This window comes from Pseudophryne corroboree, chromosome 6, assembly GCF_028390025.1.
Source record: "Pseudophryne corroboree isolate aPseCor3 chromosome 6, aPseCor3.hap2, whole genome shotgun sequence".
NCBI lineage: Eukaryota > Metazoa > Chordata > Amphibia > Anura > Myobatrachidae > Pseudophryne > Pseudophryne corroboree.
In genome coordinates this window covers 231,521,139-231,535,415 of record NC_086449.1, presented here as the reverse complement: position 1 = coordinate 231,535,415, position 14,277 = coordinate 231,521,139, and the positions used below count along the sequence as shown (strand labels likewise).

Genomic DNA, 14,277 nt, shown 5'->3' with positions numbered 1-14,277 from the left:
CACAGAACCTGTGTAATCCGTGAGCATGCCAGGTAAAAGGGATAATATGGTCACTGTAATTAATTTTTTTTTTAATAATAACACCAGAGGTGTTGAGGCCACTTTCCTGATGGCCAGGATCCCGTTGGTCATCATCCCAACCCTGTGTTCCCAGCCGCAGAATGCCGGTGGGGCGAGCGAAACTAAGCCCTTTGTGGGGTTGCTGTGCTTGCCACACTGCAGGCTCGGTGGTGAGTTGAGCTTGCCACAGGTTCTATTCCCACTCTATGGGTGTTGTGAACACCCACGAGTGGGAATATTCCCTTCTAGTCGGAATGCCGACTGTCTGTATGTTGAGTGGGCGGGATGAATGGGGAGGTTAAGTGACCATCGGTCTCCTGGCCATCGGTCACACAACTACATCCCGTTTAGAGGTCTTTTCCGTTCACAGTCTTTTTCAAAGCTTCAAATTAACTAAACCAAAAGAAAAAAATATATTTTTGCACTAGCTGAAGAAGATGTTTGAAGACCACAAGCAACAACAATGTGGAATAATTCCAAGGAATTCCCTTATAATAAGCTATTTTTAAAGAAGTCGTGCATGTAGTCACAACATAGTTTATTTTATTTTATTTGCTTTAAACCAACCAACCCTGGTTTATAGATATTATTTATTTATTTATTACCAGTTATTTATATAGCGCACACATATTCCGCAGCGCTGTACAGAGAATATTTGCCCATTCACATCAGTCCCTGCCCCAGTGGAGCTTACATTCTACATTCCCTACCACATGTACACAGACATTCATACTAGTGTTAATTGTGTTGGGAGCCAATTAACCTACCAGTATATTTTTGGATTGTGGGAGGAAACCGGAGTACCCGGAGGAAACCCACGCAAGTACAGTGAGAATATACAAACTCCGCACAGTTAGGGCCATGGTGGGAATCGAACCCATGACCTCAGTGCTGTGAGGCAGTAATGCTAACCATTACACCATCCGTACTGCCCCGTAGATATTTAATGGATTAATGATATATGAAAAATACTTTAATAGAAGATGCAAAGAACTTGCCTGTCAACTTAGAGAACCACAACCAAAAAAAATAAGAATTAGAAAGAATCTGGAAATAGTTTGGAAATATGGGGTACAGATTAAATTAATTTCAGTTCAATATTATTGCCATTAATTGGAAGGAGCTATTACAGGTATACGCTATGTTAAACAGGGTTCGAGCCGCGTGACCGGCGGCCACAATCCTGGCAGCAGCATCCCGGCTCACCATGCTGCGGGCTTGGTGGCGAGCTGTGCTCGCCACAGGCTCTATTCCCACTCTATGGGTGTTGTGGACACCCACGAGTGGGAATAGTCCCTTCTAGTCGGCATGCTGACTGTCTGTATTGTGAGTGTTCAGGCTGCAGGGGGAGGTTATGTGACCATCAGTCTTCTGACCGTCAGTCACATAACTACATCCCGTTAAAAACATTACTTAGTAAACAGTGACACAAAGGGGTACATTTACTAGGGTGGGAGTTTTTTTTAGAACTGGTGTTGATGCCCATAGCAACCAATCAGATTCTATCTTTTATCTTCTAGAAGCAGCTAGATAAATATTAAGTCAAATCTGATTGGTTGCTCTGAGCAATATCACCAGTTCTAAAAAAAACTTCCTACATTAGTCAATTTACCCCAATGTGTTTTCTAATACTGTAGTCTTCTTTACCGGAAAGCCAAAACTCTTCAAAACAAGTAAAAACAATTCTTTTACCTCTGTAATAATGAGGCTACTAAGAAAGTATACATCATTTTATTATGGTTTACTTTCCGAAATACATTACCCTGTCTGTGGATAGACTTTCCTATTTACAATAGAGAAGGATTAATTATGTGTTTCTTCTCTAAAAATATTCTAGATTTTATGTCCTAAGTGTTGGGTGCAATGACAGCAGAAATAAGCATTTTTTTCAGCAGCATCAAACGACTATACATTGGATGCCCAGAAAATGAATATGTCTTAAAAAGCTGATACTGTACTTCAGAGGCACCGAGGGGAGGAGGAGTGCGAGGGGGCCAGGTACTAATTACCTGGGCTGGGGTTGTTGGAGGGGCCTGGTGGGGAGGTAAGTCTGGGCCAGCTGGTAATGGGGACACATCTCCCCGGATTTGGTCACCCTACCCCCTCCCCAGTAGCTAGGCTCATGGCCGCTCTGTGATCCTTTATAATAGATGTTCTTGTAAATGATGAGTTACAAAAACAGTGACAGTTTAACTAACAATACAAAAATGTAAAGAATAAGGATTCATTGCAAGGGAGTCTATCTATCTCTAGGGGGGATGTACTAAGCCTTGAAGAGTGATAAGGTAGAGAGAGATAAAGTACCAGCTCCTAACTGCCATGTTACAGGCTGTGTTTGAAAAATGACAAGAGCTGATTGGTTGGTACTTTATCTCTCGCCACTTTATAACTCTCTAAGACTTAGTACATCGGCAGAAGCCAGTTTTCAGGTGAATGAGCAGATTAGACTCTAACACTGAGAGTCCACCGGATGAGAGGTAAGTACAGACTATGGGTGCAGGCTGTGTGTTGTAGCTCCCCCTAGACCAAGGGGACCTTGGGTGCTGCACACCCTTCACCCATTATAGATACATCCATGATGTCAGTTAACCCATTGTACAAACTATGTTACACCTGATTATATGATACAGCATTATCTCTTGTAGAATTTATCCACCGTATCCTTAGTCTGTTTTGGCAGTATTGTGACACAGCACTGTATTACACCACTCATATACTTCTTTACTGATCACCTAATGTATATTTTTATATATATGGAATACATAAGTCAATGGAGGCTTTAAGGAGAAAGGAGATGCAGGGGTTAATGTATAATTACTGAATGGACAGCTTTCACTGCATGGTTTCTAGAAAAAAAAGAAATCTCATTAACTTTCAACAGCACACAGCAAAAAGCGAGCACAGCAATATTTAACACTTCAATGGGTGGGCGGTTTACAAAGCGACATATGCATTACACCAAGTATGTGATTCTGTGTTCTGCCACACATATAGATTTGTAGCACATAATGATTAATTACATCTTTCTAGAGATTTTCTGTCAGATTCCAGAACGAATACATGCATCATATATCATAATTTCCCCACAGCTTGGCTGGTATTGAACAAGCACATATGTATCAGTAACGTTGTGTGCGAATGCTGTGTATACCAGCAGGGAATGGTTTGACTGTACTAATCTGTGTCATTTGTAGTGAATCTAGACCTACACACATTGGTAGTAGCCATTTTGTTGGCTGAACTAATGTTCATGAGAGCGCAGCTTATTGTTTCCATTGTTGTAACCAATGAAATTACTGTGACGTGGGTCTGTGGCTACTTTCAATTGAATTAACAGGGCTACATAATCATTTTATTGATTTAAACTAATGTACAAAATAGCTTTCTCCATTGTGCACAGACAAAAGATATAAGTAATAATAATAGTAATAATTAAAAAAAAAACTGCTTGTAGCTGTTACCATGTAAAAAGCTTATGGGGTATATTCAATCGATGTCGGATTCTCTCTGATGGAGAGGAACCGACACGGCACTATTCAATGTCGGCCGTTTCCGGCCAGCATTCCGACAAATGCAGATTCGTCTTGATTACAAGTCGAATCTGCATCAGCGACAAACTGTTGAAAACAGCATGGATCGGTGAGTAACCGACCGATCCACATGTTTTCTGAAAAATGTGATGCTTTTTTCGACAGTCGAAAAAAAATGCACTTTCATTGAAAAAGTTGGATGCATATTTGACCTAAAAACTGTCGAAAAGTGCCGTTTTTTCCGACTGTTGGAAAAACCAGCACCAATTGAATACACCCCAAATAAATCTTAATTCTCTACCTTGTATTACTTTTTTTTGCAATATTACTACATGTGAATTGAGTTCTGCCATTCTAAACAGTGGCAGTTGCAGAGTTGGGGCTGCAGCACAGTCCAAAAGTCAAATAGGGGAACCAAATCAACTGTCAGTTTGTCCCGGCCGGCGATGTTTGGCATCGTTTGGGGTGGCAGTTGGTGTGGTTCCCCATTAGAATTTTGAACTGTGATGCAGCCCCCGCTCTGGAGCCGCCACTAATTCTAAGGGGTCTATTCATGAAGCAGTGAAAAGAGTGGAGAAGTGAGCCAGGGGAGAAGTTACCCATAGCAACCAATCATCTGCTCTGTATAATTTTATAGTATGCAAATTGTAATTTTTACTTCAATGCTGATTGGTTGCCATGGGAGACTTCTCCACTGGATCACTTCTTCACACGTTTCACTGCTTCATGATTAGACCCCTAAATACCTCCATATTTGCCTTTCTCTGCTTCAGGCTTTCGTCTCCACCAAGAATAACTCCCAGGATGCTCTATCAATTCCAGGTATTCCATACCACGTGTAAAATGTAGTTGGCAAGCCTCATGTGGCCTAAGGCTTGGATTCACTTACTATGATGAAGTGAATCCAATATGAAAATGCCAGCATACTGAATAATACACATATTTACAGAAGGGAGAGAGGCAATTATTGTGTGGGTGGAAGAATGAAAAAAAAAAAAGATTAATAATGATTAGATGCTAAAAACATCAGTGGGAGTTCATGGGAAGCTCATCAACATGTGTGAGGAACAGCTTAACCCTCTAGCTAGGCAGCAGACTGTGTGATGATAGCACACAAGGATTTGTGTGGTTACGGGAAGATGTTTATGCAGATTGGTATGTGAGGTGTGAGGAGACAAGGGCAAACACCCTCAAAATGCATCTGTTTTCAATTTAAACAGGTCCTCTTATTTAATTACTATACGAATGTGCACATGCTCAGTGTTATTAATACAGGTGAACATAAGTAGGGCCTTGAGCATATCTATGCATTTATAAGGCTATGCAGACCTACAGTATGTGCCTTATACAGTATGTGCCTTATACAGTATGAGCCATTGCCTGGTGTTTTGTGTACAGACATTTTATTTTAATGGCTGGCCTGCTGCATGTTTAGAAAAAAAATTCTTGTCTGTGTAGTTTAATTTATTATAGGGAACAATGATCCCTACTTTTGGCAGTGCTCTTGGCGAGGCCACTATGGGGTTTAATGCAGCACATAGTGCTGGACTATGGGGGTCATTCAGATCTGATCGCTGGGCAGTGATTTTTGCAGTCCTGTGATTAGATAGTCGCCGCCTACAGGGGGAGTGTTTTTTCACTGTGCAAGTGTGCGATTGCATGTGTAGCAGAGCTGCGCAGCCCAGGACTACAGCCCAGGACTTACTCCTCCAATGCGATGAGAGCAGGCTGATCGGGACCGGAGCTGAGGTCAAGCACCCTCCCTGAAAACGCATGATCCCGCCTGCATTTTTCCAGACATTCCCTGACACCCACAAACGGCCTCTTCCTGGCAATCTCCTTGCGAACACCTGTGCGAATGGATCCTTCGCACTATCCTGTCGCAGGGCGCCGATGCCCGTTGCAGCTGTGCAATGCACTGGCGCAATGCAGTGCATGCGAAAGCGTAGTTTGAATCTGATTGCCCGCTGTGCAAAAATGCACAGCAGCATTCAGATCTGAATGACCCCCTAAGTTCACATGTAAAATGCCAGTGTGTAGAAAATCCTTCTTCACAATATATGTTGTCTATTTAAAGGGTGTCCTTGACATATCAATTGGTCCACTCATGCTACAATAATGTGTGTGGTCTGTTATGTGCACACTATACATGTAGCAATGGCTCAGTTATACCATGCTATATAGTGAACTACTGTACATCTATCAGTTAATGCTGTACTTTCACCATGGAGTACGCCTCACTAATTTCATTATTTCTTTTTTTGTTAGACACATAGAAAACTGGAAAGGATTACACACATTGAATGCAGTGGACATGGAACTTTACACTGGACTCCAAAGGCTGTGAGTAACAACCTTGTCTACAGTATGCAGATTTTTACACTAAATAGTTGAATAATTAAGCAAAAGGGGAATTAACAGATTTGGAAACATCTATATCCTTATTTGTAATATTTTAGTTCTTGCTTCTGTAAAGCAATTGAGAAACTGAATTTTGATTTAACCAGCAAATGGTTCTACAAAAGAAGCAACCAGTACTATCTAAGGAATGGGAAAACAAAATGTGCACCCAGTAAGCATTGCCTTGTCCCAATGACCTTGGTGTCAAATTATGGCTGTATGTCTGGTGAACCGGTTCCGATCTCATTTGTACAGTATGTACCCATTCAGCGAGGGAGAAACAGTTCATTATATCTAGGCCAAATTATTAACTCTTGACATATCTTATTTCATTAACTGAGTTCTAGATTTGTAGTAAGGTAATATATAGGTCTGTACTTTGGGCATTTGAATCATATGGGACCTAGTTGAGGTTATACTCATAAGCTCAGTGGTAATCTGGGTATAGGAGCTAGGGGAACAGTGAAAGTGGTCGAGTGTTGAAAACACTTTAAATTCTGGCCAGGATATACCATAGTGTTAAATCAGAAAATGTTATTACATTTTATTAGGCTCCCTTTGATTCCAACTCTGCAACATATGCTATTGATTGAAATGACATGTGTCACTATCCTACACAACATGTGATCATATAATTGAATTTTAAATACCATTTGGTGTGATATTACATTGTTGGCAGTAGTTCCGAGATTTGCAAGAATTAACTGTTCATGGTTGGGGTTTAGAAAAACAAAACAAAACACAAAAACTGCCTTCCAAACTTTAAGCTTAAATAATTGTGAAGTTTATATCAAAACATCAGAAATTGTTAAATTAGTCAAAAATAAAGATTTACAAATGACTACACATATAAATTTATTAAATTGAATTGTAAGAATATGGAAATGACAGTGAAAACAGGTAAAATAATCTTTACCAGTATCTCTTACATTTAAAGTGCACAAGGACTATCAACTTTTCCTTTTTCATAAACCGGTGCAGGTGTTGTATTTCAAAGCGGCATTGGCCTTTTTTATGTTTAGTACACAGAAAAAGAAACTGCAGGATTTTCATAAAATACTTTATTTACTACTACTTATCAGAGCTTTATTAAGACAAAATGGGACCTAGGAAAGATAATGGTTTGGGGTCACTTCACCCTGTGTTTGTGAAAGAAAAGTTTCTCACGAGCAGGGCCGTCTTCACTCTTGTGCCTTTCCTTCTCTTATTTAAATAATTTTCTCCTCCATCAAAGGCACCAAATCCCTTGGTTTTCTGCCACCCTAATACTTATTTCAGTGTCGTCTGCTAATGCAGATATGCTTATATACCCTGTACTTGTCCGATATTGTCTTGAAATGTAAAGGTGCATACACACGGTGAGATATTGACTATCTCCGATTTTGACTTTGCGATTTCCCCTGAACTCCCCGGAGCCCTGAACCACCGATACTGACTATCTTTACTTGAGATTTTGACTATGTGATATTTTGACTAATACCCCTTTCAGACTGCCTGAGGCGGGTCGCACCCGGGAGCCTGACACGGGAGCTCCCGGCGTGCAACCTGCCTCAGGCTCCCCGCCGCCGCTGACTGCAACTATGCATATTGCCGGGTTGATGACGTCAGTAGTGATGTGGCGGGGATGACGGTTGGAGATCACATGGTCTCCAAGCACCACCCGTACACAGAGCGTGAACGGGAAATGGGTCGCATCGACCCGGCTCCCGTCCACACTGCACAGTGAGCCGTGTTGAAATACCGGGTCACTCAACCCGGTATTTCAACCCTGGCACCTTTTAGACCGCACATGAACATGGGTTATGTGCATTCATGTGCCAATAACCCGTGTTCAGAGGTGGTGGTGTGAAAGGGGTATTAGTGCCACTTTTGACTATACTATGTACTAGATTGTACACAATATCGTCAAGATTGACTTGCCTGCACAGTCTATCTTTTCTTGCGATACCGACCCAACAGGAGCGCACATCAGTATCACAAGCTGTGTACACATGGTGCGATTTGCACTAACTTTCCTTACAATTTTGACTATATAGTCAAAATTGTGAGGTTACATTGCATCGTGTGTATGCACCTAAAGTCAGTTTTCTAGTTTTGCTTATTTGTTTATGTACTATGTAACTGGGAACCGGGGATCCTTGTGTAAATAAAGTATAATAATAATAATAATAGTAATAATAATAATAATAATAATAATAATAATAATAATAATAATAAAAGGCACATACAGTAAAAATGTGTCAGAGCAGTGGTTTTCATACTGGATTGTGTGGCACCATTGTGTGGCACCATAGGGGTTTTTCAGAGGGTCCACTCCCAAATGAAATTATTTGGCTCAGCATATTTGTAGGCTTGGCTGTGCGCTGCCTGTTAACCTTAGCGATATAGCATGCAGCCATTTCCGCAGGCTGCACTAAACTTCTTGTGTATGACTGTGCTGCCCCTCCCCCTTCTCTACAGCACCTCCATTTGCCTCCTCCTCCTCTCTGTGGTAAAGTGAGAATAGGTTAATGAATACCTATGAGTTACTGCCAAGTCATTCTCTCCAAATATTTGTATCTGCTGACAACAAAATGGTATACACTAAAGTGAAATAAGGGTTCTACACAGAATCCAGGGTTCCTGGTAAAATTCAATCTAAGCAATGTTCCCTCTCCTCTTTCCACCTTGTTGCACCCCTCCCATGTTTTTTACAACCTTTGTGTATGTCTCTGCTCTGCAACCCTCTATGTATGTCACTGTCACCTCCTTTGTGTTATTTTCTCTGTCTCAATTTTTATTGTGTACCTGTGTCTCTGTCTCCCCATGTGTAAGTATCTATTGCCCCTATGTGTATGTGTCCCAATGCTCACTATCCCTTCTGTTCCACCTATTTTATTCACATGTGCCCATAACTCACTCTCTACTCACATCACACTTTATTCACCCTCTTCTTTTATTTCTCTCATCTTCACAAAATGTCCTTCCTCCTCTTCTGCTCAGTGTGATAGGCAAGATCAATGTGGGCAAGCAGAAGCACAGCTGTGTCCAAATATTACAGTACCAAAACATAGCTTGTTTTTGCTTACACTTTGTTTAGGTTTGAATAAACATACAAAGATTTCCTGCTGGATGACCCTTGTTTAATCTCCTCCATGGTCTAGGGGTGACGTGAAAATAAATGCAGTGGGCCCAATGGCAACATGGACTAAGAAAGATTGGGTATCACTGTATTAGACTAATCCATACCCCTCTGGGGACTCTGGGCCGTACACTGGAGCCCTTTGAATAATCCAGCAAAGTTGCTAATTGCTCAGACCATTGTCAGCACCCTCTCACACCTCTCCTCTTTCTTTAATTAAAGCCTACTTGTTTATGACCATGATCTGGGAGGAACCAGCAAAGAGGGAGGGCAGAACATATGTATTTAGTATTAGACAAATACAACACTGGTATTTCTGGACCACTAGCCACAAAACAAAGTTTTCATTATTGGTAACAATAACATGGTTATCAATAACATAGAGACTGTAGAGGTGGATTCAGTTCACACTACAAAGAAGCTGCTGGATTTACAGACCTTACTCCCTTCTTCTTTTTTTCCTAATTAAACTTATTAACCACACCAGGATTTCTTAAAGTATATTACAGCTTCTGATGCCTCTTCAGAGATCCATAAATATATAAACACGTATTATTATTATTATTATTATTATCATCATCATTATTTTTAAATGTATATATACTTATGTACATCAAGTATGATCATAACACCATCATATACAGTATGGTAGACAAACATTTTTAAAAAATAAAAAAATTGACTTATGGGAAAAGAAAAACTTTTTGCTCAAACAGAAATAATGGTTCTTACAAAAATATAGAAATTATACACAAGTAGATTCTGGACTATTCATGCTTCTATTAACCATGCAATTGATTACCCATGTATAAATTTTCTGGAAAAAAGTGCAATTATTCCTTAATTGTGATTTATTATTTTTTTAGTACATTCCATACTTAACATGCAAATCAATTAGCCACAAAATTCAATTACTTAGCTTCATGGCCCCTGTCAGCAGCATGGATAATCGAGGTTCTATTGCAATTATATAATTTCCCCCTCTGCAATTTCTGAGACTTGCTGTGCCACTGTTGCTATTGATAACCATGGTGGTTCTTTTAATTGGCACACAGGACAGTAAAACACCCAATATGAGAGTGAGAGAGAGAGAGAGAGAGAGAGAGAGAGAGGGAGAGAGAAAGACAGAGTGTGTGTGTGAGAAAGAGAGAGAGAGAAAGAGAAGGGGGGAGGAAAAGTGCTTTCAATTAAATCCATTCATGCAGAAACAAATTAATTTATGTTGTGTTTATAGTGTCTTTTAAGTTCGTACAGTACACTATTTATTGGTGCTTGAACTTGTGAAAAGGAAGATCAATAACAGTGAAGCTGCCTTGTGTGAAAACAACACAGCAGTAGTGGATGGAAAAGCCAACCATATGAATAAAAAATGTTTTTCATAATTGATGAGTGCCTTTCTTAAATGTCTCACTAACATGTAATAAAATGTTAATGATCTTTAAACAAAAGTAAAAGATGATTGTTCTTAAAATGTTATGCTCTCCCGATATCAGTAATAGGATTCATATTGACGCACAATCTGTCACCACTGACTCCTTACAAACTGTGTCAGAATGTTTATTTGTACAGTATATATTGACTTAAAAGTTTAAAATGTTGCACAATGAGGATCAGCCATGCCATCTCAAAGTACAAATTCACCTGAAGTTGAAAACTAGACTAGAAATCGAAAAAGTCACATAACTTGTTACTCACCTACAAAAAAATGAACTACTGTACTGTATATGTAAGCAAAAATTATACTCCAGTCCATCGAAGAAAGTGTTATACAGTATTATTTCCAAAACAGTACAGTGCTTTGTCCAGGGGTGAAGATCTCCTGGTTACAGACCGTGCGTATCCCTTCGAATGGAGACCTTCACTGAACATAGTAGTAAAATTGTTCACATTATCAGAAAATAATATTCATAATGTCAGAAAAAATTATATTGGCATTTTAAATGTGAAATAAAAATATCATGGACAATCAAAACATTCAAAGCAAAAAATTAAAAATAAAGCATAAAATAAAACATAAAAACATAAAAGGTATGTCTCACTTCCAATGCAGCTCCACACAGCGCGTTCCATTGAATATATCTGCTTCTTCAGGCAGTTTGCTCTCTATTTCAGCTGACTGATTTTTATCTTAAATCAAAAGTTTCATTATACCCTGTACAGTACTGAGTCCAAGACAGTGCTATATTGCAGTGTGTATTAATGGTATATAATACATGCATTCATGTTTTCCCAAGAAATGCACGGATACATTTTATCAAGAAATGCTTATTACAGAAGGAGGCCTAGCAGTATTAGACTAACATAAATAGTTGGAATGCAGAAGGAGGCAGTGGGCCAAAAAGTATCATCAAACTCCTTCTGATAAATTAAATCAATCAAGACATATGATCATTTCAACAATTCTTTACTGCATTTAGAATCCTGAGGTGATGTGTGATCAGGAAAGTTTCTGATGTTCTAAGACTAAGTGAATGCTGCAGTGATGTGACATCTATCATACTGTACAGGATGGCACCACTAACGCCATTTACACATATACACATATACAAGCTGTACATATTAGGTCGGTAAAGGATCTATAATTAGATATGTAACTGGACATCAGGAATTGTACTTTTGTGAGCTATACATCGTTAATATCTATTTAAATGATTATTTTTAAATAGCGTTATGCACTTTTTTCTCTATTTTATTGGTATAATGTGTCTATATATGGCACTACTGTGTTTAAGGCAGTAAATAATATTATCAGTATGATGACCATATCGCTGTGTGACGTCACTGAGCGATATGGTTGTCATATCACTCAGTGTGTACGCTCTGCACATAGCCTAGTGTGTACCCACTTTAAGGCTGAGAAAGAAAGCTGCAGTAAAAAACATGTAAAATCAACAGTAGTACAATATTAATTGAGGCTTTTTATCCCAAAGTTATATACACCATATCACTGACCTGGTTTGGAAGTGTTGTGGACTCGGGGTTTCTTCCGGTGACCGGGAAGAGGAACCGCCACTGGGTCGCAGTAGAGATGGCCGAATGTAGGGTTTCCTCATGCAGGATTAGGACGGTAGACAGAAGGCATGGGTGTACCCTTGAAGGTCTCCTGAAAGACAAGACTTGCAAAGGTGCTGATGAATTGGTGAAGATTACCATAAGCTCACTGAGAGCGATGCTGAGGTGCTAGAGGCACTGAGGTGCTAGAGGCACTGAGGTGCTAGAGGCATTGAGGTGCTTGAAGGCGCTGAAGCGCTTGGAGACGCTGAGGTGCTTGGAGGCACGGAGGTGCTTGGAGGCACGGACATGCTTGGAGGCACGGAGGTGCTGGAGGCACGGAGGTGCTTGGAGGCACGGAGGTACAGAGTTGCTTGGAGGCACGGAGGTGCTGGAGGCACGAAGGTGCTTGAGGCACGGAGGTGCTTGGAGGCATGGAGGTGCTTGGAGGTTTGTCTGGAAGCGCTGACGCCACAGGGATACGGGAGCTCTGGAGATCACAACTACAGCAGCAGTAACGATGATACTCAGGCGCCGGAGCTCTGCCCGCCGTCTGAATTTGTACTTCCCGCCAGCACCTGATTGGGGAAGCACCGATGACGTCACCCGTCCCCCAGTGGACGCCGGGCGCACCCGCGACGTCCACACTACGAGCGCCGGATGGAGCGCCGGGTGCCGGAGACCGCCAGAGAGGACGGCCGCCCGGAGAGCCAGCACCCCCGGAGAGGCAAGTACGGCGGCAGCGACGGCGGCATGACAGTACCCCCTCCTCTAGGAGTGGCCCCTGGACACTTTCCTGGTTTCTTAGGGTATCTAGAATGGAATATCCGGATTAGTCGAGGAGCCGAGACCTCAGAAGCCTTTATCCAACTTTTCTCCTCAGGACCATACCCTTTCCATTCCACCAGGTATTGCAGATTCTTGTGAAGGTAACGAGAGTCCAGAATAGTTTTGATCTCGAAGTCTGTTCCTGTTTCAGTTTCCACTGAGGTGGGGCTAGAGGACTCTGAATGAAAACGATTAAGGACGAGAGGACGAAGAAGAGAAACATGGAAGGCATTTGGTATACGTAGGTGAGAAGGTAAACCCAACTTACAGACCACGGGATTCAGGACTTGTAGCACAGGGTAAGGACCAATGGATCTTGGAGCAAACTTCATAGTGGGCACCTTCAACCGGAGATTACGTGTGGACAGCCATACCCTATCACCAACCTTGTATTGAGGAGCGGCTCGCCGTTTCTTATATGCGAAGAACTTGTATCGGACTGAAACTTTTTTAAGACTAGCATGAATCTTACTCCAAATTTGTCTGAAGTGTAGTAGAGTGGACGTTACAGCTGGAACCTCTTCTGTCGGAAGACTTGGTAACTCCGGAACTCGTGGGTGGAACCCATAGTTGACGAAGAACGGAGACTCACCAGTGGAATAATGAAATGAATGGTTATGGGCAAATTCCTCCCAAGGTAACAACTCCACCCAGTTGTCCTGTGAAGGGGAGAGATAAAGGCGGAGGAAAGTCTCTAGATCTTGATTGACTCATTCCGTTTGTCCATTCGTTTGGGGATGATAAGCGGACGAAAACTTAAGTTTAATCTGCAAGGCCGAGCAGAGAGCTTTCCAAAACCTTGCGGTGAACTGTACCCCTCGATCAGAGACTATTTCCTGAGGCAACCCATGCAATCGAAAATGTTCTCGGATGAATAATAGAGCTAGTTTAGGAGCTGTCGGCAGACCAGTCAATGGAACGAAGTGTGCCATCTTCAAAAAACGGTCGACGATCACCCAGACGGTGTTGCAACCTTTGGAACAGGGCAAGTCAGTGATGAAGTCCATGGAAATGTGAGTCCAGGGTTTCATAGGAATGGGCAGAGGACGAAGCAACCCAGCAGGAGGCAGGCGAGGAGATTTATGTTGTGTACACTGTGGACAAGAATTAACGTAATCCTGTACATCCTTCCTCATGGTGTCCCACCAGTAAGATCTTTGCAGAAACTTGTACATCTTCTGGGTGCCGGGATGACCGGAAAACTTGGAGATATGGGCCCACTGTAGTATTCTCGGCCAGAATTTAGCTGGTACGGACATTCTTCCAGGGGGAGGAGCTGGAGTAGTTGAGGGAGCGGAGACAGAAATTGGATTTAGAATTAAACTCCGCTCAAAAGAATCATCTTCG

The 14,277-nt window shown here is 41.4% G+C and overlaps 1 protein-coding gene across 5 annotated transcripts in view; it reads left to right on the top strand.

Annotated features, from left to right (window-relative positions):
• Window positions 1–14,277, top strand: part of NTRK3 (neurotrophic receptor tyrosine kinase 3) — a 787,704-nt gene that overhangs the window by 228,531 nt on the left and 544,896 nt on the right. For all 5 annotated transcript variants that reach the window (XM_063925760.1, XM_063925757.1, XM_063925758.1 and 2 more), the window contains exon 3: window positions 5,859–5,933. In XM_063925760.1, coding sequence (XP_063781830.1) covers window positions 5,859–5,933 — 75 coding nt within the window. The remainder of the gene's footprint in view (window positions 1–5,858; window positions 5,934–14,277) is intronic.